The sequence below is a fragment of the Pan paniscus genome, chromosome 8 (genome assembly GCF_029289425.2).
Source record: "Pan paniscus chromosome 8, NHGRI_mPanPan1-v2.0_pri, whole genome shotgun sequence".
NCBI lineage: Eukaryota > Metazoa > Chordata > Mammalia > Primates > Hominidae > Pan > Pan paniscus.
The window spans coordinates 13741422-13764260 of record NC_073257.2 but is presented as its reverse complement, the minus strand read 5'-3'; the positions used below and the strand labels follow the sequence as shown (position 1 = coordinate 13764260).

General features: G+C 53.3%; 1 protein-coding gene across 2 annotated transcripts in view; it reads left to right on the top strand.

Moving 5' to 3' along the window:
- Positions 1 to 22839, top strand: part of ADARB2 (adenosine deaminase RNA specific B2 (inactive)) — a 568492-nt gene that overhangs the window by 514948 nt on the left and 30705 nt on the right. For both annotated transcript variants that reach the window (XM_034929862.3, XM_003827767.6), the window contains one exon: positions 5686 to 5854. In XM_034929862.3, coding sequence (XP_034785753.1) covers positions 5686 to 5854 — 169 coding nt within the window. The remainder of the gene's footprint in view (positions 1 to 5685; positions 5855 to 22839) is intronic.

Sequence of the window (22839 nt, the reverse complement as noted above, 5' to 3'; positions counted from 1 at the left end):
AAAACCCCATTGTCTCAGCCCCAAATTCCCTCAAGCTGATAAGCAACTTCAGCAAAGTCTCGGGATACAAAATCAATGTACAAAAATCACAAGCATTCTTATACACCAATAACAGACAAACAGCCAAATCATGAGTGAACTCCCATTCACAATTGCTTCAAAGAGAATAAAATACCTAGGAATCCAACTTACAAGGGATGTGAAGGACCTCTTCAAGGAGAACTACAAACCACAGCTCAATGAAATAAAAGAGGACACAAACAAATCGAAGAACAATACATGCTCATGAGCAGGAAGAATCAATATCGTGAAAAAGGCCATATTGCCCAAGGTAATTTATAGACTCAATACCATCCCCATCAAGCTACCAATGACTTTCTTCATAGAATTGGAAAAAACTACTTTAAAGTTCATATGGAACCAAAAAAGAGCCCGCATTGCCAAGTCAATCCTAAGCCAAAAGAACAAAGCTGGAGGCATCATGCTACCTGACTTCAAACTATACTACAAGGCTACAGTAACCAAAACAGCATGGTACTGGTACCAAAACAGAGATATAGACCAATGGAACAGAACAGAGCCCTCAGAAATAATGCCACATATCTACAACCATCTGATCTTTGACAAACCTGACAAAAACAAGCAATGGGGAAAGGATTCCCTACTTAATAAATGGTGCTGGGAAAACTGGCTAGCCATATGTAGAAAGCTGAAACTGGATCCCTGCCTTACACCTTATACAAAAATTAATTCAAGATGGATTAAAGACTTACATGTTAGACCTAAAACCATAAAAACCCTAGAAGAAAATCTAGGCAATACCATTCAGGACATAGGCATGGGCAAGGACTTCATGTCTAAAACACCAAAAGCAATGGCAACAAAAGCCAAGATTGACAAATGGGATCTAATTAAACTAAAGAGCTTCTGCACAGCAAAAGAAACTAACATCAGAGTGAACAGGCAACCTATAGAATGGGAGAAAATTTTTTGCAACCTACTCATCTGACAAAGGGCTAATATCCAGAATCTACAATGAACTCAAACAAATTTACAAGAAAAAAACAACCCCATTCAAAAAGTGGGCAAAGGATATGAACAAACACTTCTCAAAAAAAGACATTTATGCAGCCAAAAGACACATGAAAAAATGCTCATCATCACTGGCCATCAGAGAAATGCAAATCAAAACCACAATGAGATACCATCTCACACCAGTTAGAATAGCAATCAGTAAAATGTCAGGAAACAACAGGTGCTGGAGAGGATGTGGAGAAATAGGAACACTTTTACACTGTTGGTGGGACTGTAAACTAGTTCAACCATTGTGGAAGTCAGTGTGGTCATTCCTCAGGGATCTAGAACTGGAAATACCATTTGACCCAGCAATCCCATTACTGGGTACATACCCAAGGTATTATAAATCATGCTGCTATAAAGACATATGCACACATATGTTTACTGTGGCACTATTCACAATAGCAAAGACTTGGAACCAACCTAAATGTCCAACAATGATAGACTGGATTAAGAAAATGTGGCACATATACACCATGGAGTACTATGCAGCCATAAAAAAAGATGAGTTCATGTCCTTTGTAGGGACATGGATGAAACTGGAAACCATCATTCTCAGCAAACTATCACAAGGACAAAAAAGCAAACACCGCATGTTCTCACTCATAGGTGGGAATTGAACAATGAGAACACATGGACACAGGAAGGGGAACATCACACACTGGGGACTGTTGTGGGGTGGGGTGAGTGGGGAGGGATAGCATTAGGAGACATACCTAATGCTAAATGATGAGTTACTGGGTGCAGCACACCAACATGGCACATGTATACATATGTAACAAACCTGCACGTTGTGCATCCTAAAACTTAAAGTATAATAATAATAATAAAATTTAAAAACAAAAAGAAATGAGCATCTAAAAACTATCCTTATTTACCTTGATATTGACCTCAAAAGACAAGGGTTTTATCTAGAGTTTTATATAGGTTAATAAGCACTGTAATGAAGAGTCTGATGACTTGGACTGTCAGAATTGGACCAGAATGTTTGGGTGGATTTGGGAGCATCTATGTAGACACAGCAGTCAGGAGTTTGAGGTTCTACACTTTCACTGTCTCAGGCACACTCTAAATCCACTACAGATCATTTATGGCCAGCTCCCTGCAATTGCTGGTTGGACTGGCATTTTGTTGAGCCTTAAGTGGCATCTTCAACTCCTTCCCACCTCTCACAATTAGCCAGGAAAGAGCCAGAGGAAATGGGCTCTGCAGGATCACCGACATTCAAGCCACCCTGGGGCTGCTCAAACTCATCAGGGAGCCTGTGGAGAAGGCAGCCCAAGACTGAACACCTCCAAAAATAAACACTCAGGAGCATCTCATGCACCTGGCTCCTCAGGCAAAATTAGTCTAACCTGAAAGCTTTGGGTTAACTCCTAGGAACTAGCTGTTAATTAAAGCAGGGCCTCCCAGTTGTCATGGCATTAACAGGCTATCAAGTGTACTTCATGGAGAGTTAGTTGTGCAGTAGCAACTGGTAAAAATTTAGAAAGGCCTTACAATATAATAGGCAACTTTCAAGATCTCGAAAAAGACCACAATAGTTAAAACGTTGGGAGAATATAAGAATACTATAACAGAAATGGAGGGACAGCAACAACCACATTCCCTGAGAAAATATCCCCCAAATGAAAGAGTAAAGTCCCTAATATTGTGGTAATGTTGTAGAAACTGTTAGGTGTGATGGCTCCTCCATGCTTTCAATGTTGCCTTCCGCAAAAAGCTGATGTTCATAAAGACCCCACCTGCAAAAACTCAGTTTAAACCAAGTGTTTTGAGTCATACGAACTATTTTATGTTCAATTTATCATCACCACCATCATCACCATCATGACCATCACCACCATCATCACCACCACCATCACCACCACCACCATCACCATCATCCATCACCATCACCACCATCACCACCACCATTACCATCACCATCATCATCACCATTGCCATCATTATCTTCACCATCATCACCATCACCATCATCACCATCATATCACCATCTCCACCATCACCATTATCTTCACCATCACCATCACCTCCATTATCACCATCACCACCACCATTATCATCACCATCACCATTAAAGTTGCAAAGAAGAGATTTGTGCTTTATCTGGGGAAGAGCTGGGCATTATTTGCTGTGCCTGCCCAGGCTCAATACCTCTCATTTGCTCTTTTTTCCATGAATGACTCAAAGACCGGTCCAAATTTTATCTCATCAAGTATCTAGTTGGTTACAAAGTGAAAAGCCATCTGAAGCCTCTCAAAGGGTTTTTTCTCCAAGGAATGCAGTGATCTTTCTTCCCAAGGCATAGCCTTAGGTACTATGAATGTATAGTGAAAGAATGTCAGCTCTTAGAGACAATTAGAAAATACACTGGAAATTACTTGGGATCTTTAGGAGAAAGTTGCTATATAAACCCAAGCATTAGTTACCATTCAGCACTGTATTAGTCCATTCTCACATTGCTCTAGAGAAACACCTGAGACTGGGTAATTTATAAAGAAAAGAGGTTTAATTGGCTTGAGGTTCCGCAGGCTGTACAGGAAGCATGATACTGGCATCTGCTCGGCTTCTGGGGAGGCCTCAGGAAGCTCACAATCATGGCAGAAAGTGACATGGCCAGAGCAGGAGTGAGAGGGCAGGGGAGATGCCACACACTTTTTTTTTTTTTTTTTTTTTGAGACGTAGTCTCACTCTGTCGCCCAGGCTGGAGTACAGTGGCACAATCTCGGCTCACTGCAAGCTCCGCCTCCTGGGTTCAGGCCATTCTCCTGCCTCAGCCTCCCGAGTAGCTGGGACTACAGGCGCCCGCCACCACACCCGGCTAATTTTTTTTTTTGTATTTTTAGTAGAGATGGGGTTTCACTGTGTTAGCCAGGATGATCTCAATCTCCTGACCTCGTGATCCGCCCACCTCTGCCTCCCAAAGTGCTGGGATTACAGGCGTGAGCCACCGCGCCCGGCTGATTCCACACACTTTTAAATGACCAGATCTCATGAGAACAATTCACTGCCACGAGGACAGCACCAAGGGGACGGTAGTAAACTGGGCATGAGAAATCCGCCCCATGATCCAGTCATCTCCCACCAAATTCCACCTCCGACACTGGGGATTACATGTCAACATGGATTTCAGTGGGGACACGGATCCCAGCCATATCAAGCACTGTCAGTGGGGGAAAGTGAGGGGGAAATTCCATTTCCACAGCTTCTAAAACTTCAATAGGAACTTTCTAAAGAAAGCATTTAATATTCACTTATGTTATCATATGTATGTAAATGATATAATCACTATACTATTTTATATATAATTCAAATGCAAAGCAGTGGGCCATTTCCATATTACAATATAATCCAGATTTAATGTACAAGATTTTGGCTGGGTGTAGTGGCTCAGGCCTGTAATCCCAGCACTTTGGGAGGCTGAGGTGGGTGGATCACCTGAGGTCAGGAGTTCGAGACCAGCCTAGCCAACATGGCAAAACCCCATCTCTACTGAAAATACAAAAATTAGCCGGGTGTGGTGATGAGCGCTTGTAATCCCAGCTACTCAGGAGGCTGAGGCAGGAGAATCTCTTGAACCTGGGAGGCGGAGGTTGCAGTGAGCTGAGATTGCGCCACTGCACTCCAGCCTGGGTAACAGAGCGAGACTCCGTCTCAAACAAAACAAAACAAAAACATACAAAATTTTTTCAAAGAAAGAGAAACATAAATTTAAGCTTCCTCTTGCTCATGCTAGTTCTCCAAGTAATTGTGGGGAATGTGGTATAGGGGGGTGGGGGGTATCAAGGGGACCCTAGAAAGGAGAACACAGAACACCTGAGGGACCCACAGAGACCCACCAGAGGCTCCGTCACTTCTGGGCCTGGCGGAGCTCCTGCCCATGGCGACCCTCGGTAATTAGGGGACACAGCAAGAGCAGAGGTGCCCAGGCAACCCCAGCACCTTCACAGGAGCCACCTCGCCGACTCCTCACAGCCTGGGCGGCAAGCACTGCTATTACCCTCGTCATTAGAGGAAGTAACCAGGTCACAGTGACTTTGAGACACTTTCCCAAGGTTACACAGCCAGCTTACCATGGAGCCGGGATTGACACCTGGACCAGGGTAAGAGCTGAGTCCCACTCACCACCTATTTCTGCACAGCCCTCCAGCTAAGCATAAATATTTACATTTTTAATGGCTGAAAAGTGAGAAAAACGGTGTTTCACAACCTCTGAAAATGACACGTCCAACTGCGTGTTCAAGTCTGCATCTGTAAATGAAGCATTGAGGACGCAGTGGCCCCTTGCTGGCCTGAGCACGGTCCAGGCCGTGGCTGCACTCATGCAACAGAGGCGGGTGTTGGTGAAAAGAGAGTCTGGCCCATGAAGCCTGGGGTTTTTACTCCCTGACCCTTGACTGGGAAGTTGGCCCAGCCCAGGCGGGATGGTGTGGCTCTGGAGCCCACCCCCACATGGCGCTTATTTCTGAAGCCCCTTCCTCGTGCCAAACGCCCAGCCATGGCGAGGGGCCCTTTGACCTCTGTTGCAGTCCTTCCTCTTCTCCCACCTCCCAAAACCAAGGCGGCTTCCCTCTTCTCACCCCTCCCCGCCCTTTTATCTCCTAGTGCACAGCAGCAAACACCTCGTCAGGAAGTTCCGCGGGCACCTGCGCACCAAGATCGAGTCCGGGGAAGGGACGGTCCCCGTGCGTGGCCCCAGCGCAGTGCAGACCTGGGACGGCGTCCTGCTGGGGGAGCAGCTCATCACCATGTCCTGCACGGACAAGATCGCCAGGTGAGGCCCACGGCTTCCTCTCGAGGATGTTGGCTGCGGCCGGTGGGGAGTGCCAAGCCCCAGGCTCCCTGCATCCCACTTCTGGTGAGGTCAGTGATGCTGGGCACATGCAGTCAGGGCCCTGTGCCTGAGCCGTGGAACTCCACAGCCGTTCCACGTGTTCAGTCCCACATCCTGAGGCCAAGGCACCCCGAGTCCCCGAGGGAGCAGGGCCCTGCCACCCAAGGCTGCCGCTGCAGAGGCAAACAGCCCTGAGCAAGGCCCGGCAACCCCAGGCTGCAGCTGCATGGGGCAAACACAGCCTGGCCTGAGGCTGCCGGCCAGTCGGGGTGGCCATAGGCTAACGAGAAGCCAGGGCCTCCCTCCCCACTGGGCTTTCCACCAAAACCTAATGTCCAGGGACAGCCACAGGCCTTGAGTTCAGCTGGGTGGAACACCTTTCCCCCACCATCCCCTGAGATATTGTCTTCTGGGACGGAGTTTTCAAAGCCTCCATGTGGAGGTCTCGGGATGAGAGGCCTCGGCTGAGCTCTGTGCAGAGGAGCAGGAAGCTGCAGAATAGGCACCCGCCTCCCTCCCAGCACCTCCAGTCGCTGCCACACCCCGAGCTCCTGAGCTGCTCTGCCCAAGACCTCCCCCCACCTTGGTCTGACGCGTTGAGACCTCCCCCTACCTTGGCCTGATGCCCCGAGACCTCCCCCAACCTCAGTCTGATGCCCCAAGACCTCCCCCAACCTCAGTCTGATGCCCCAAGACCTCCCCCAGGTTAGTCTGATGCCCTGAGACTTCCCCCAACCTTGGTCTAATGTCCCAAGACCTCCCCGTCCTCGGTCTGACCCCCTGAGACCTCCCCCACGTTGGTGACACACCCACATTGGTGACACCCTGAGGCCTCCCCCACGTTGCTCTGAGGCCCCGAGGCCTCCCCAACGTGGATCTGAGGCCCTAAGACCTCCCCAACGTTGATCTGAAGCCCCGAGACCTCCCCCACGTTGGTCTGACGCCCTGAAAGCGCCATCCCCAATGCAGGACATTTCTGTAACTTTGGTTTGGAAAATAGGGGTCACAGGTGTGGGGACAGCATGAGTTTCCCTAAAAGAGCCATGAATTCCCCACAAGCCTGATAAACTAACAACAATGTGGTCACAGGAAGTCTGGGTTGAGGGACCCAGAACACCCTTGGACACTCCGGTCGTCCTGTTCCTCTGTCATCTGCAGCTGGAGTGAAAACAATGCATTCGGTGCAAATGTGGTCTCCGGGCGCCACCCCCAACTCCCAACGAGGCTGTGGCCCTGAGACCCTCTGTAAGGACGTTTTGTGGTGGAGCCAGGCAGGAGATGCAAAGGTTGGTCCCCAGGATGTGCAGGAAGGAGGCTGAGTGGGGAGGGCCAGGAAGCCCAAGGCCTGAGCAGGACCCGGGGCATCACCTCTGATGCTTGCATAGAGGCTTTTGTGCCCATGGGGTCCTGGGCTCCCTACAACCACAGCACAATCTGGGGAGAGAAGGGAGAGGGTGGGTCCAGCCAGCCCCCATAAAATCCTCTTCAAAACGCAGCCACCCGGGGCTTCTAGCACAGACGGATGCCCATGGGGCAGGCAGTGCCTGCACGGGACAGGCACCTGCCATGTGCCTAACAGATAACAGGACGACTGTTTACCCATCCTAAACCCGAGCGCTGGGCCCTGGCCCATCCACAAAACCCAAGGGGCTGGAGGTCAGGGGGGTGACATCAGGGGACACAGAGCCCAGGAGAAAACGGGAGACCCCCGCCGCACCTGCCCCCGCCCCTGCAGGCCCCTACAGCTCTGCTCCCCGGGATCTACACAGACCGGCTTCTGGACTCCAGGCAGATGAAACCCCAGCCCTGACAACAGTGGTTCCACCTTCTCATGGAAGTCGTGGGAGAGCTGGGGAAAATGGTGCCCTTTCCTTCCCGGCTCTGGGCACTCCTGGCTGGGGAGCCACAGGGTCAGCCTAATGACAGTGGACCAAAGCCGTGGTTTCTGCATCAAAGGGACCAGCCCATTGTCGACAAATAGCTCATTCTTCAGAAGAAAATGTATTCTTCCTTTATAATGTTTTCATCTATTCATGATGAGGAAAAAGCAGTAATTTTCACCTCAACTGAAATTCTCTTGGTGCCCTAAGATAGCATTGGGTTTCTAAATTTACTCTCTGGTGCCCCAGAAAAATGAAGTAAATTAGCACCTACAGAATTGAAACTTGGCCATCCCTGGGATCTTCAACATCCATAGATGGTGGACTAAACACAGGTGCAAACCCACGCAATGCTGGACACAGGTGCAAACCCACGCAATGCTGGACACAGGTGCAAACCCATGCGACGCCGGCAGGTCCAGGCACAGGTGCAAACCCACGTGACGCTGGGTACAGGTGCAAACCTACACAACGCCAGAAGGTCCAGGCACAGGGGCAAACCCACGCAACGCTGGCAGGTCCAGGCACAGGTGCAAACCTACACGACGCTGGACACAGGTGCAAACCCACGCGACGCCAGCAGGTCCGGGCACAGGTGCAAACCTACACGACGCTGGACACAGGTGCAAACCCACGAGACGCTGGACACAGATGCAAACCCACACAACGCTGGCAGGTCCAAGCACTCAGTGGCCACTCAAGGGGCAGGGTTTTCTCTCTGTAACAAAATCTCCTTGAAAAACAAAGGTCTACACTGCTTCCTGGCCAGGGGCTTTCAGTGTCTGGGATTTGGGGGTGATTCTAGACTCCTTTTGAAAAGAGAATACAAGTTTGTGGAAATTGTCACACCCGTGGCTCTGGGTTGCTAGAGTGAGAATTCCTGAATTTGTCCAGGAATTAATCCTAAGTGCCCGCCGGGTTAGAACAGAGTTGCGTCCTCTCTCTCCATTCACAAGTGCTTCACCCCTGAGTCTGGTGACAGGACAGGGGTGCAGTGGACAGGGGGGTGCCCAGGTGTGGGGGCACAGGCAAGGCTTGAAATGCCCCCAGCCACTGGCCCAGGCCCCTCGAAGCCCAGCCCACCTTCTGGTTCTGGTACTGGTTCTCTCCTGTCTTAGACTTGGCTTCCCCTTGTCCCCATCATCTCTTCCCCCTCCTCCTCTCGCTCTCGGCCTCTCTATGTCTCTGCGTCTGTCTCTATGTCTCTCCCTCTGCCTCTCTGTATCTCTCTCCCTCTGTCTGTCTCTAGCTTTGTGTCCATCTCTGTCCTTGTCTCTCTCTTTCTCTGTGTGCCCATCTCTGTCTCTCTGTCTTTGTCTTTTTATCTCTGTCCTTGTCTGTTTCTGTCTCTGTCTTTGTCTCTCTCTCTGTCTCTGTCTCTCCCTCTCCATCTCATCCTCCTCCCTGGCTGTGCGTATCTCATCTCTTCATCTCTGCTCCACTCACCCTCCCTCACTGATGAGCTCCCTGAGCTGCTCCTTCTGCCTCCCTCCCTCTTCCCCAAAGCCTTTCCCTCCTCGAGTGCTGCCACGCTGTTCCCTGCATGGAACCTGCAGGGGTTCAGTTCCAGGTACTGTCTGCTTCTGCGTCTGAGTTCTGACCTCCAAGGGCTCACCGGTGCCGCTTGGCTGCAGGGTGCCTGCCACGGTGGGGTGGACTCAGGGCCGCTTGGCTGCAGGGTGCCTGCCACGGTGAGGTGGACTCAGGGCCGCTTGGCTTCAGGGTGCCTGCCACGGTGGCGTGGACTCAGGGCTGCTTGGCTGCAGGGTGCCTGCCACAGTGAGGTGCACTCAGGGCCTCTCAGCTGCAGGGTGCCTGCCATGGTGGGGTGGACTCAGGGCCACTTAGCTGCAGGGTGCCTGCCACTGTGGGGTGCACTCAGTGGCCCTTGGGGGCCCTCAGTCAACAGCCCTTGTTGGTTTAGCAGGAGGGGGAGGAGGGGCAGCCATGGTCCCGACAATGGCAGAAGTGGTGCCACCACTCGGAGCCTCTGCTCTGGGCCAGGCACAAGCAGTGACATGGGGACACAGCCTTTGGCAAGAAGGTACTTGTGTATCTGCCAAAATTAGACCTGAGCATAGACCAGGATGTCCCTGCTAAGGCAGGAGCTATTTCAGAATTGCGCCGCACTTGCCGTTTCTGAGCAGAAGCATATGTTATGCTGATGATTCCAGACCATAAGCATCTGGGCCGTGCGTTATTTGTACAGAGAGACCATCTGATAATGTACGTGTTCATCTGTTTTCTATCCTGCACAAAAACAAAAACTAAACCTAGGGCTTAAATAACAGTCAACATAAAGGACCCTTCATACACGAATACGGATGAAATATTCTAAGTCAGGGAGTTAATGACAGTCAGGGCTGTGTGGAGAGTGGAGTCTGAGGACATGGAGGTGGAAGTCACCGTCTGTGAAGCGGCAGGAGGGCACACGTGGCCGTGGAAATGACCTCATGTGAGGCACCATGCCCGGCGCAGGACGCACAGGAGCCAGCGTCACCCTGAGGGCCTTGGTGAGATGTGCAGGCAGTTTTGAAAGGTGGTTGTCAAATAAGTCATTATTAAAAACTAAATTACATAAACTTAGAACTAAATATAGTGGCACAAAGGTAACAGGTACTCAAAACTCACCACTCCAAATTATTTTACTGTTATTTGTGCTCTTGAAATTATTTACACCTCTTGTATCTGTGTGGTGGAAATACCACAAAATCCTGCTGTTTTCCAAACCCCTTCATCGCTGCCCAAACCTGCTCAGTGACCTCACACTGGGGCCTTGAAATTGGCCACAGTGATGGTGCTTACACCATGGAAATTGGAAAGCTACACACACGTGATTGTTTCTTTCTTTCGAGAGCTGATTGTTAGCAGCATACCACGGTCTCGTCCAGAAATAACATATTTGAGGCTGCTGGGAGTCCACTCTCTGACCCCGGGAGGCCCTCACCCTCCTTAGAATCCATCCTTCCCACCAAACTCTAAGCTTCTGGCAGGTGGGGACCTTGTCTCATTCCATGTCATGCATTCAGTGTCTGGCACGGTGGGTGCGGGAACATAGCAGGCATACATAGATCGATAGATGACAGACAGATGGATAGAGATGACAGATAGATGATACAGCACATAGCAGGCATACATAGAACAATAGATGACAGGTAGATGAAGATGACAGACAGATGATACAGAGATTATAGATCAGATGATAGTTAATAGATGATAGATGATAACAGATGACAGATAATAGATGATAGATGATAGGTAGATGACAGATGATAGATAATGATAGATGACAGATGAAAATTAGATGATAGATGATAGATTAGATAGATGATAGATTATAGATTAGATGACCGATCGATAGATGATAGAAGATAGATAGGAGGGAGGGAGGGAGCGAGCGATGGGAGGCTGAGCCACAGCAGGAGAGGAGAAGGGCTTTGAACCCCTCACAGCGCCATTGGCAACACCTTGGTGGGCTGGCAGGGAGAGTGCCCGGAGCCTCCCTGGCACAGGCTGGCAAGTGCAGCCTCCGCGTTGCCCTGGTGCTAGCTGCAGCAGCCTTCAAGCACCGGCTGACTTGGCTATGATGGCTCCACTGAGACTCGTCCCGAGGAGACGTCTACACCATGGAGAGGCCCCAGCGCAGGAAGGGGCTGCTTCCAACTGTCCCCACCTTTCCATCTGCCTGAGGCCCACCTACCAGGCTTCCTGCCAGGCTTTTTTACACCCCCACGAGGTACAAAGTGCTCCACACGGTCCGCATCCAGGAACCGCTCACTGCGCTCATGAACGAAGGAAACCTGCTCTTTTGTCAGAAGGGCCACAACATGAAATAGGAATCGCTGCGACGTGATTGATGATGCCCTGGGAACTGGAAGTTGAAAGGACTGCAGGCTTCTGACGTGCCACGCAGACGACTTTACGGAGGCAAAGCATGCGTCTTCTGCTCAGCCACTAACTTTGGCCAGGGCTCCAGAGGTATGTGTGCTGCTCATACATTTTAGGGATGTGCTAAAACCAATGAAACCTACAGATTTTCTCTCCTAGACAGCACGAGTCTCATCCCACACGAGGCTGGGAACCCATGGTCATATTTGCTTCTTCGTTTAGAAATTTCTCTGGGAATAGACGCAGTTCTGTTTGAGCAGCCGTGAGATTAATGTCTGGCTGGCTTTTGATCTCCGACTTCGTGCCACTTTCATGTATTAAAATGAGAATAAATGGATAGAATTGTATGTATCATTAAGGTACAGAAAGTGTGTCCGCCAGACAAATAGGTCATTCTCTTTGCAATTTCCCTGTGATATCAATGAAAAATGATCTTTTGTATCAAAAGATCCAAACAAACAACACAGCTACATTACTTCCCACCTACAGATCAAAAGTAATGCACAGGCATCACCTTTAGGATCAATAATACCCATAGTGATATTCTTGGGTGACAGCAGACCTTCTTCTGGGTACGGAATTCCATGAATAATAATAGATTTCACTTCACAATGGTAAGATCAGTTTACAGCAAAATATGAAAGTGTGTGATAGAAATCTTGAAATTTTTCCAGTGGCTTAGAATGAGCCGTAAAACATTGTGGAGAAACCTTTTGTCACATTTCCTTACACATCATCTGATGTCCCCTCCGCCCTCTGTGTGGGCTTCTGGCCTCCTGCGGCCACAGTCGTTCAGTGCACCAGGGCACGGGAGAGCACTCAAGTTGGGAAAGGGTGTGGATGACAGTGTGGTGTGGGTGTGTGGGTGTGGGCCAAGCTGTAGGTGTGGGCATGGGTGATGGTGTGGGTGACGGTGTAGGTGTGGGCATGGGTATGGGTGATGGTGTGGTTGTGGATGTGAGTGTGGGTGACGGTGTAGGCATGGGCATGGGTGTGGGTGACGGTGTAGGTGTGAGCATGGGTGTGGGTGTGGGTGACGGTGTAGGCGTGGGCATGGGTGTGGGTGATGGTGTGGGCCAGGCTGTAGGTGTGGGCATGGGTGTGGGTATTGCTATGCGTGATAGTGTGGGTGTGGGCGAGGCTGTAGGTGTGGACATGGGTGATGGTGAGAGTATGGGTGATGGTGTGGGTGATGGCGTGGGTGTGGGTGATGGTGAGAGTGTGGGTGATGGTGAGAGTGTGGGTGATGGTGAGAGTGTGGGTGATGGTGTGGGTGTGGGCGTGGGTGATGGTGTGGGTGTGGGCCAGGCTGTAGGTGTGGGCATGGGTGATGGTGTGGGTGATGGTGTGGGTGATGATATGGGTGTGGGCGAGGCTGTAGGTGTGGGCATGGGTGATGGTGTGGGTGATGGTGTGGGTGATGGTGTGGGTGTGGGCCAGGCTGTAGGTGTGGGCATGGGTGTGGGTATTGCTATGGGTGATAGTGTGGGTGTGGGCGAGGCTGTAGGTGTGGACATGGGTGATGGTGTGGGTGTGGGTGATGGTGTGGGTGATGGTGTGGGCGAGGCTGTAGGTGTAGGCATGGGTGATGGTGTGGTTGATGGTGTGGGTGATGATATGGGTGTGGGCGAGGCTGTAGGTGTGGGCATGGGTGATGGTGTGGGTGATGGTGTGGGTGATGATATGGGTGTGGGCAAGGCTGTAGGTGTGGGCATGGGTGATGGTGTGGGTGTGGGTGATGGTGTGGGTGATGGCGTGGGTGTGGGCGAGGCTGTAGGTGTAGGCATGGGTGATGGTGTGGGTGATGATATGGGTGTTGGCGAGGCTGTAGGTGTGGGCATGGGTGATGGTGTGGGTGTGGGTGATGGTGTGGGTGATGGTGTGGGTGTGGGCGAGGCCGTAGGTGTAGGCATGGGTGATGGTGTGGGTGATGGTGTGGGTGATGATATGGGTGTGGGCGAGGCTGTAGGTGTGGGCATGGGTGATGGTGTGGGTGTGGGTGATGGTGTGGGTGATGGTGTGGGCGAGGCTGTAGGTGTGGGCATGGGTGATGGCGTGGGTGTGGGCAAGGCTGTAGGTGTGGGCATGGGTGATGGTATGGGTGATGGTGTGGGTGATGATATGGGTGTGGGCGAGGCTGTAGGTGTAGGCATGGGTGATGGTGTGGGTGATGGCGTGGGTGTGGGCGAGGCTGTAGGTGTGGGCATGGCTGATGGTGTGGGTGATGGTGTGGGTGATGATATGGGTGTGGGCGAGGCTGTAGGTGTGGGCATGGGTGATGGTGTGGGTGATGGCGTGGGTGTGGGCGAGGCTGTAGGTGTGGGCATGGGTGATGGTGTGGGTGATGGTGTGGGTGATGATATGGGTGTGGGCGAGGCTGTAGGTGTAGGCATGGGTGATGGTGTGGGTGTGGGTGATGGTGTGGGTGATGGTGTGGGTGTGGGCGAGGCTGTAGGTGTGGGCATGGGTGATGGTGTGGGTGTGGGTGATGGTGTGGGTGATGGTGTGGGTGTGGGCGAGGCTGTAGGTGTAGGCATGGGTGATGGTGTGGGTGATGATATGGGTGTGGGCGAGGCTGTAGGTGTGGGCATGGGTGATGGTGTGGGTGTGGGTGATGGCGTGGGTGTGGGCGAGGCTGTAGGTGTGGGCATGGGTGATGGCGTGGGTGATGGCATGGGTGTGGGCGAGGCTGTAGGTGTGGGCATGGGTGATGGTGTGGGTGATGGTGTGGGTGATGATATGGATGTGGGCGAGGCTGTAGGTGTAGGCATGGGTGATGGTGTGGGTGATGGCGTGGGTGTGGGCAAGGCTGTAGGTGTGGGCATGGGTGATGGTGTGGGTGATGGTGTGGGTGATGATATGGGTGTGGGCGAGGCTGTAGGTGTAGGCATGGGTGATGGTGTGGGTGTGGGTGATGGTGTGGGTGATGGTGTGGGTGTGGGCGAGGCTGTAGGTGTGGGCATGGGTGATGGTGTGGGTGTGGGTGATGGTGTGGGTGATGGTGTGGGTGTGGGCGAGGCTGTAGGTGTAGACATGGGTGATGGTGTGGGTGATGGTGTGGGTGATGGCGTGGGTGTGGGCGAGGCTGTAGGTGTGGGCATGGGTGATGGTGTGGGTGATGGTGTGGGTGATATGGGTGTGGGCGAGGCTGTAGGTGTGGGCATGGGTGATGGTGTGGGTGATGGTGTGGGCGAGGCTGTAGGTGTGGGCATGGGTGATGGTGTGGGTGATGGTGTGGGTGTGGGCGAGGCTGTAGGTGTGGGCATGGGTGATGGTGTGGGTGATGGTGTGGGTGTGGGCGAGGCTGTAGGTGTGGGCATGGGTGATGGTGTGGGTGATGGTGTGGGTGATCGTGTGAGTGTGGGCGAGGCTGTAGGTGTAGGCATGGGTGATGGTGTGGGTGTGGGTGTGGGTGATGGTGTGGGTGATGGCGTGGGCAAGGCTGTAGGTGTGGGCATGGGTGATGGTGTGGGTGATGGTGTGGGTGATATGGGTGTGGGCGAGGCTGTAGGTGTGGGCATGGGTGATGGTGTGGGTGATGGTGTGGGTGATGATATGGGTGTGGGCGAGGCTGTAGGTGTGGGCATGGGTGATGGTGTGGGTGATGGTGTGGGTGATGATATGGGTGTGGGCGAGGCTGTAGGTGTGGGCATGGGTGACGGTGTAGGTGTGGGCATGGGTGTGGGTGATGGTGTGTGGGTGTGGGCGAGGCTGTAGGTATGGGTGTGACGGTGTAGGCATGGGCATGGGTGTCGGTGATGGTGTGGGTGATGGTGTGGGGGTGGGCGAGGCTGTAGGTGTGGGCATGGGTGACGGTGTAGGCGTGGGCATGGGTGTGGGTGTTGCTGTGGGTGGTGTAGGTGAGGCTGTAGGTGTGGGCATGGGTGACGGTGTAGGCATGGGCATGGGTGTCGGTGATGGTGTGGGTGATGGTGTGGGTGTGGGTGAGGCTGTAGGTGTGGGTGTGGGTGACAGTGTAGGCGTGGGCATGGGTGTCAGTGATGGTGTGGGTGATGGTGTGGGTGTGGGCCAGGCTGTAGGTGTGGGTGTGGGTGACAGTGTAGGTGTGGGCATGGGTGTGGGTGACAGTGATAGTGCAGCCATCCCCACACGTAAGGGCTGAGGCAGGTCACCCTGTGCTGATGGGGTTGTGATTCCCTCTCAGGCGCCCTCAGCGTTGCTCTGGGGATCACTGAATGAGTCGTTTGTCTCCATCCTGTGTGTCTCTCGCAATGCGCACCTAATGTTCTCCGCCATTCAGAAGGATCTGGGGGTACTGGCAGCCACACGCTCCTCACTGCATCTGAAATCCACCGTGGTCTCTGGGGACCCACGATGAACCACAAGAGGATACCCTGAGCCTGTTTGCTGGGCAGAACCCCCACCCCACCTGCCTCAGTGCCCTGACAGCACCGACCACTCATCAGGCTCCGGGCGCCCCAGCAGAGAAAGCTGTGGGCCAAGCCCCTGCTCAGAAGCACCTCTTCCTGGGCCAATGGCCTGTGACCATCTTGTCTCCCCCGACAAATCAGGCCCTCCCGGAGGGCAGGAACCAGGCCCTCCCTGTGGCACTTAGAACTGTGTCCTCACATCTCAGGGGCTCAGCAAACACCACTGACTTGATGATTACATGACAACTTAGAGCCCATGGGTGCTGCCTGGTGGCTAAAGACCAGCCCGGAGGAAATGGCCTGATGTGCAGCCAGGCCCACTGGGGGTCCAGGCCATGAGAGGATGCTCTAGAGTCCCATGTCCCTGAGGCACCTCAGTCCGCCCAGGGCCTCGTGCTGATGCGAAGGGGCTGGGGAAGCAGGGAGCTGAGAGGATGGGAGGCAGGGACAGAGCCCAGCATGGGGCCCGGCTGCCTGCACCTGAGTGCTGGGGCCAGGGACAGACACGCCCAGGTGTCCTTGGCCTCCTCTGTGACCTCAGGGGCAGTGGGTGCTTGGAGGACAGGGACCCCGGGGGGTGGCACCAGCCACATGCACCCAGGGGAAGCACGACCCTGCAGACACCTTTTCAGACTCTGGCCTCCAGAACTGGGGGAACATCCCTGTTTCAAGCCACCCCACTGTGGTTGTCCCACAGCAGCCCTAGGACGCTGGCACTGGCAGGCGAGAGAAATCACCTATCCGGTCTTCAGGAAATCAGAGAACAGATAAAGTCACAGTAAACTCGATTCCTAAAATCCTACCACCACCATAGCCCTGGGAAGATGGGATGGAACTGCAGAAAGTGGTAGTCACAGGTCAATGAGAATTGACCTGCAAAGCCACAAGGTAAGGTTAAGGAGTGCCCTGGAGACCAAACCCTGCCCCTGCGTGGGATGAGGGTTGGACGCCGCAGGCATAACAGTCCCATCCTGAAGGCCTGTGGACGCAGCCTGTTTTTCCAGCTCTATGGAGCCAGGCTAGACTCTCACTAACAGCCAAACCCCAGGCTCCTAAAAGAATGGGGAAAACTGCAGAGGTGCTTTTAGCTTTTGTCTCTAAGATTAATCAAACATTGAGTGGCATATAAAAAACCTAAATCTCCTGGAACTAATGTTCCTTCAGATATGGTTTCTAATTTTAAGTACCTGAGCTTGATTATTGATCACAATGTGTCTTTAAATGAACAGATTAAAACTTTCTCCATGAAAATGAACCATAAGAAATTACAGCTGCTCTCTGGGGAATACAGCACTGGCTGATTTCTAAACCTAAATTTTAGCCTGTGCAGAGTGCCGTCTCCCCCCACCTAGAGATCAGCTGCTCAATGTTCCCTCAACAACAGCTTCTCGTGCCTCCTCTTGGCCACGCAGCCCACCTGGGAACAATTCTGACGCCTTCCTCCATGATTTGTTGACTCCACTGAGGTCGAATGAGTGATGTTCATTGTTCTAATCTCAGAGTGTAGGCCCTTCCTAACAGAACTGCTTTTAAACACCAAACCCCAAGTTCCCCCAGTCCTGTTTAAAAATATTTTTACTCCTTTTAAAAGAGTAAAATTGTACAGATTGAGATGAAGTCTTGCTCTTGTCACCCAGACTGGAGTGCAATGGCGTGATCCCGGCTCACTGCAGCCTCTGCCTCCCAGGTTCAAGCAATTCTCTGCCTCAGCCTCCCGAGTAGCTGGGATTACAGGCGTACACCACCATTCTCGGCTAATTTTTGTATTTTTAGTAGAGACAGGGTTTCGCCACGTTGGCCAGGCTGGTCTCAAACTCCTGACCTCAAGTGAACCACCCGCCTCAGCCTCCCAAAGTGCTGGGATTACAGGGGTGAGCCACCGCGCCCGGCCTTAAGTGACATAACACCTCTAGTGAGGAAAGAAGCAGTGATCAATTCACTAACACTTATCAAATATAAAAAGTAATAATGAAACAATCAGCAGCCCCGCTGCCCCCGCGGCTCGGCCCTCCTGCACCAGCACCACCGACCTCGGCCACAGCTCCTGAGACCAGAGCCCAGTTCCTGGGGGGACCCCGCCCAGATGCTGTGGAGACGGCAGAGGGTGACAAGCGCAGCATCTGCAAGGTAAGAACTGGAACTCCAGTCAGGGGGACAAGAGAAAACACGAGGCCGGGCTGAGTGGGGACCTGGGATGCTCAGCAACGACGCAGACAGTGTGGACGCCACCAACCCAATACAGAGACGCAGAGACGGAGGCGCAGGGCTGAGGTACCTGAGTCACAAGGCGTCATCTCACGGCCGCCATCTTCACAGAAAGAACCAAAGGTCCCCGGGCTGAGTGAAAAGTGTCCTCTGTCCCCAGAACCAAGAGGCCCACGAGGGGCCACCGCAGTTCTCTCAGACCGCACAGGCACGAGGAGGAGACGCCCCAGTTGGAGGAGACGCCCCAGTTCAAGGAGACGCCCCAGTTCTCTCAGACGCACAGGCACGAGGAGGAGACGCCCCAGTTCAAGGAGACGCCGCAGTTCTCCGAGACGCACAGGCACGAGGAGGAGACGCCCCAGTTGGAGGAGACCCCGCAGTTCTCTCAGACGCACAGGCACGAGGAGGAGACGCCCCAGTTGGAGGAGACCCCGCAGTTCTCTCAGACGCACAGGCACAAGGAGGAGACGCCCCAGTTGGAGGAGACGCCCCAGTTCAAGGAGACGCCCCAGTTCTCTCAGACGCACAGGCACGAGGAGGAGACGCCCCAGTTCAAGGAGACGCCGCAGTTCTCCGAGACGCACAGGCACGAGGAGGAGACGCCCCAGTTGGAGGAGACCCCGCAGTTCTCTCAGACGCACAGGCACGAGGAGGAGACGCCCCAGTTGGAGGAGACCCCGCAGTTCTCCGAGACGCACAGGCACGAGGAGGAGACGCCCCAGTTGGAGGAGACGCCCCAGTTCTCCGAGACGCACAGGCACGAGGAGAAGACGCCCCAGTTCAAGGAGACCCCGCAGTTCTCCGAGACGCACAGGCACGAGGAGGAGACGCCGCATGTCCCAGAAACCATCCTCCAGTGGGAGAGCGTGGCCCTGCACAGGTAGCCGGCTTAAGGAGGAATCGTTAGGACCCGGGAATGGAGAGACGCACCTGGGGATCATCCTCTTCACTCTCGGGCGAAGGAATTTTACATTTTACCAGCGTGTTGCAGGGTAGACTTGGCCAGAGAAATATCAACAGAAAGGGAGTTGTTGAGATGGGTTTTTCAGAAGACAAATGAGATACGTGTGGCCTGCAAGTAATTTACTGAAAATAATCGGAAGCGGCTGAATATCCCACCCACCCCACCTGAGTCCAGCTGCCCCGTGACTCCACCTGACCGCAGCAGGCTGCCACGTGACACCCACCTGACCCCAAAGGGCTGCCCCGTGACTCCACCTGACCGCAGCGGGCTGCCCCGTGACCCCAACTGACCCCAGCGGGCTGCCCCGTGACCCCAACTGACCCCAGCGGGCTGCCCCGTGACACCCACCTGACCCCAACGGGCTGCCCCGTGACCCCACCTGACCCCAGCGGGCTGCCCCATGCCCCCAGATGCCTCACGTCCCAAACGTCAGCAGTCAGGATGGCATCTACCCAGTCTCGGTCCATCCCGGCCGCCACGCGGAACACGCTGGCCCACGACAGGAATCCGCTCCTCTTGGCGCTGGAGGCTGGAAGCCAAGGTCTCTGCTCCAGCAGTTTCTGTGTCTGGTGAGACTGTGCTTCCCAGGTGGTAACGGCACCCTGTGCCGCGTCCTCCCATGGTGGAAGGGGCTGGGGAGCACTCTGGGAGGTGAGGATTCCATGTGAATTTTTGGGAACACAAGCATTCCGACCGCAGAGCCTGGGGGTGTGCACTGTGCTCCCTTCCCCTTGGCCTGACCTGTGTGAGCTCCTGGGGAAGCTGTGGGCAACCCAGAGACCCCTCAGGCTGTGCCATGGGCTCCAGTGAGTTGTCTCCTGCTGTGAAGCAAACCACCCCAAAACCCTAGGGCCACCTAAAACCTGTTGTTTTAGGCAGCCCTAAAACAACAAGGCCCTCATGTACTCCCAAGCCCTCCCTTTGAGCTCGGGGGTTGGCTCACTTCATCTCCACATGGCGCCAGCCGAGGCAGCCCCCGGGCAGCAGGGACCCCTTTCCTGGCAGATCAGCTGGGGCGGTTGGAGGCCCTGGATCCACTTCACGGACTCAGGAGTCTCTGCAGAATGGCGGCCGGGACCTAAGGGAGCACCCAGGAGGTCAGGGGACCCAGTCCCAGGTGGCATCATCCCAGCACCTCAGGCTGAGGCATCCCAAGCTGCAGAGGCTCAAGGCAGGTGCAGGCCCACCCTGTGGATGTCACAGTCACGTTGAGGAAATGCCTGTTGGGTGGGGTCACTGAGAGCCTAGCTGGTTTGTTTCCACCTTTGAACACAACACAGCTGCTGGCGAAGGGACAAACTGTCCGTCAGTTTCCTCCTACGCATCAGTCACCTCCATCTGCACACCAGACCCGTGCTCAGCAATGCCAGGAGATTTAAACCACAGGCACCTGAGGGCCAGGCAGGGGCAGCCCAGCAGGAGGCAGTCACGATGGTGCTGGACACAGGAGGGGACCTTGGAGGGGACAGCTTGAAAGCCCTGTGGTTTTAGAGCAGTCACAAGCGTCCTACACAATGTGACGGGTGAGGCCGGCAGGAGCCAGTGAGGGGCGGAGCGTCCATGCGGCAGAAGGTGCAGGTGGGGCAGCTGTGGCCTCCTGGCCCTGAGGGTGTCCCAGCAAGCCAGGCCCGCTTCAGAGGCACGAGAGCTGTGGGACCCATGGTCAGGCAGGCCAGGGTGTCAATAATGCACCATCATTTATGTAACCAGTTCCCTGTTAAGACGCACTCAGGTGATTTCCCATTTCTGCTCTGACGTGCTCTGTCTGCTTTGCAATTACAAACAGCCCCTTCAAGACTGGCCCCATCCATACATCAGGCGTTCCATTGAGAATGCAGATGCTGGGTGAATTCCTAGCAGGTGTGCTATTGAGTCAAAAGGCTGTTGGCTTCTATTTCACCTTGAAAGGCCCCCAGAATAGGTCTGAGTGGCCTGGAAATGGGGTGGGGCCTGTATGCAGAGACGTCTCAGACTTATTACCTGTCTTGTCAAAAGGTGGGAGGAAGAAGGTGTGAGACAGGGTTTGGAGGTAGGGTGTGGAGGAAGGGAAATGTCACCCCCAGACTGGCCAGAGATTCAACTGTCCCCTGTGCTCTTCCAATGCCGTGAAAGGTAGATACAGTTACTGTGACCCCAGAACCAACACGGAGACAGTGGTTCTCAAACTGAGCAGCCTCAGAGCCACCTGGAGCCTCCTTAGAACTTGCACTGCCGGGCCTCACCCCAGAGTTCAAGAGCCAGCAGCTCCGGGGTGCAGCCAGGAATCTGCATTTCTATCAACTTCTCAGGTGATGCTCCATGGCTGGCCCAGACATCCCACTTTGATGTCCACTGAGAAGACAGTCGCTCAGAGCAGCAAGAGAACGGTCAAGGGAGGCCCCACTGACCAGCATCATGACCTAACTGGTACCTGACTGTGTTGGCACCACATGTGCCGCTTTGCTGCAGAAGTCCTCAACACTGGCTCACAGGAGAATCATGTGGGCGGCACCGAGAAAGCTGATGGCCGCACTGACTCCCCAGTCACACCAAAATCCTTGGGGGAGCCAGGCCTCTGGAGATCCTCAAAGTTCCCAGATGATCCCAGCAGCAGGCCTGACAGCCAGCCCTGCAGAGCTGCGGACGCCGGGCCGGGTGGCAGCTGAGGACTTTGCTGCAGGCTTCATGTAACTTTAGAGAGTTACTTCTCCTCACAGGGCCGCGTCACGGCGGAAAACCAAAGCGTCCAAAACAGGCAAGGGCGGTCCTGTTCCCTGCCTGATGCCGGCGCACCTGCAGGGACAGCCTGAGGTGTCGTCAACCCACCGGAGACCTGTCTTTCCTTCCACTGTGGCCTGGAGGCTGCAGCCTGGACTCAGTGAGCAGGTTGCATCTCCTGGCTAAAGAATGGCAGCCTTTTTCCAAGACCTTCCCCACTTATCTGTGGTATTTCAATGACTGACAAAGAGACAAAAATATATTTATTTAGGGATTATCTATATTGAAAACTAGACATGGGTTTTTTTTCTGTCAACATTGCAGTAATATCAGCTGTTTGAACAAAAGGAGAGGCATTTTTCCATTCAATCCTGAATGCTGAAAATTCTCCAGCTCATATTCAGAAAGACATTTGGTTTTATTGATCATGTTAGCAGAGTAAGTTTAATCTCTGGTAGCCAGGCAAGGAGAAGGTTGATTTCCTCTTTACTGTAAAGGTTATTAGGTAGGAACCAGATAGAGAAGTTATTTGTCTTCCGACGGTCCTGCAGCATCACAGCCACTCACAAACGTTCCGGAAGTTTTGTTCAAAGCCCGTGCTCTGACGGCCTCTAACACCGAGGCGTCTCTTCCAGGAATCCCAATTTTACTTTTTAACTCGTGGCTTATTTCACGAAGGTGCTTTGTTACAGATGGCAGAAATGTACCTTTCCCTGCTTTATAAGACATTTTAAGACGCACTAACAGTCTGAGAATTAACAGGCCCACTGGGACCACAGTACCCGGAGCCCTGGGCCCTGCACGGGGTCCTTTCCTGGGCTTGTTTTCTGGCATCTCCAAATCTGAGAACGGGCATCTTACATCCCGAGGAGGGCCACACTGCTGAATTTCCTCCCAGCC